Source organism: Emiliania huxleyi, assembly GCF_000372725.1.
Source record: "Emiliania huxleyi CCMP1516 unplaced genomic scaffold EMIHUscaffold_6744, whole genome shotgun sequence".
Taxonomy (NCBI): Eukaryota; Haptophyta; order Isochrysidales; family Noelaerhabdaceae; genus Emiliania; species Emiliania huxleyi.
In genome coordinates, this window is record NW_005196943.1 from 1 (window position 1) to 1,178 (window position 1,178).

Here is a 1,178-nt window from a genome sequence, read left to right on the forward strand (position 1 = left end):
TATAGGTCGTCTGTACTGGCATCCCCGACCCGGACGCCGAGCTGCGAAAAGTCGGTCTCCTCGTCGTCCTCGTCGGCCCACGCGTTCGCATTGGCCTCGCCCCACGCTAGGGCGAGCTCGGAGAGCCCCGTGCCAACCCCGCTGCTCGCCGCGCCGAGCGCGCGCAGAGGCGAGACGTCGAACGAGTACCGCAAGAACCTACGGATCGCGCGCGCGGGTGTTGTGGCGAGTGGGCCTTGCGCCCGACCCCTCTTCGGGGCCTTTGCGAAACTGGTCTGCGGCGACGCCGAGACGAGCGCCGTCGAGCTCGACCGTGGCGCCCATCTTGATTCCGTCGAAGACGAGGAGGAGGCGAGAGCCGGGCCGGCCGAGGCGAGAGCCGAGCTGTGCGGTGCTGATACTCGCGGTGTACGTCCACGTGTGGTGGCTCCACAGCGACGAGTTGAGCCAGTTCTTCTCGCGGAGCGGGTCGCCAATCACGCCGGCGCGCTGCAGGTCGGTGAGCAGGTCGCCAGGCACGGAGGCGTCGATCTGGAGGGAGAGCGGCGGGCCGTCGGCCCGCTTCGGCTCGCACCGCGTCCACGCCTCGTCAACCTCGGCCGCCAGCACCGTGGCGGCGCCGCTCTCCGGCGAGGTCTGCAGCAAGCAGAGCGCCGCACCGGCGTCGTGAAGCGACGAGACGCAGAGCGCCTCGGCCCAGCAGCGCTCGCAGCACGCTTCGCGCGTCCGCACGCCCTCGACTCGGCCGCTCGCGAGCACCACCGCTGAAACCGGGCTGGGCTGTACGCGAGTAAAGCCGCAGCCAGCCGGCGGCGAAGCGCCGCCGGTCGACGCCGTCCACCGCGTGGCTGGGCTGTCGAGCGACAGGATGGTGGGCGCGCCGATTTTTGCGTCGGACATGCCGGTGAGCTCGGCGGCGTGAGCCGCACATGCGAGCCAGACTGTCGTGATGAACATGACACAGCGACCTCGGGTGGTCTTCTCTCGAGGTCTCGGATACGCAAAGAATCGCTACACTCCTAGGCCTGCTCTCACACCACCACAGTGTGTGTACCGCGGCGCTACGCGCCCGCCCACCCCGCCGCGGCTAGCCTCTCCCACGTCTCGACGCTCACCACGGCGCCCGCCGCCACGATCATCGCGACGAGAGTCGCCCGCCCGCCGGGCAGCGCGGCCGG

The 1,178-nt window shown here is 70.5% G+C and overlaps 1 protein-coding gene across 1 annotated transcript; it reads right to left on the minus strand.

The window, feature by feature from the left end:
* Positions 1–16: 16 nt before the first annotated feature.
* EMIHUDRAFT_257819 (hypothetical protein) lies at positions 17–957 on the minus strand (the record flags this gene model as incomplete). Its single annotated transcript, XM_005762507.1, has 2 exons — positions 17–198; positions 272–957. Coding segments are annotated over 2 exons (868 nt in total), but the record flags the coding sequence as incomplete, so codon positions are not given.
* Positions 958–1,178: the final 221 nt, after the last annotated feature.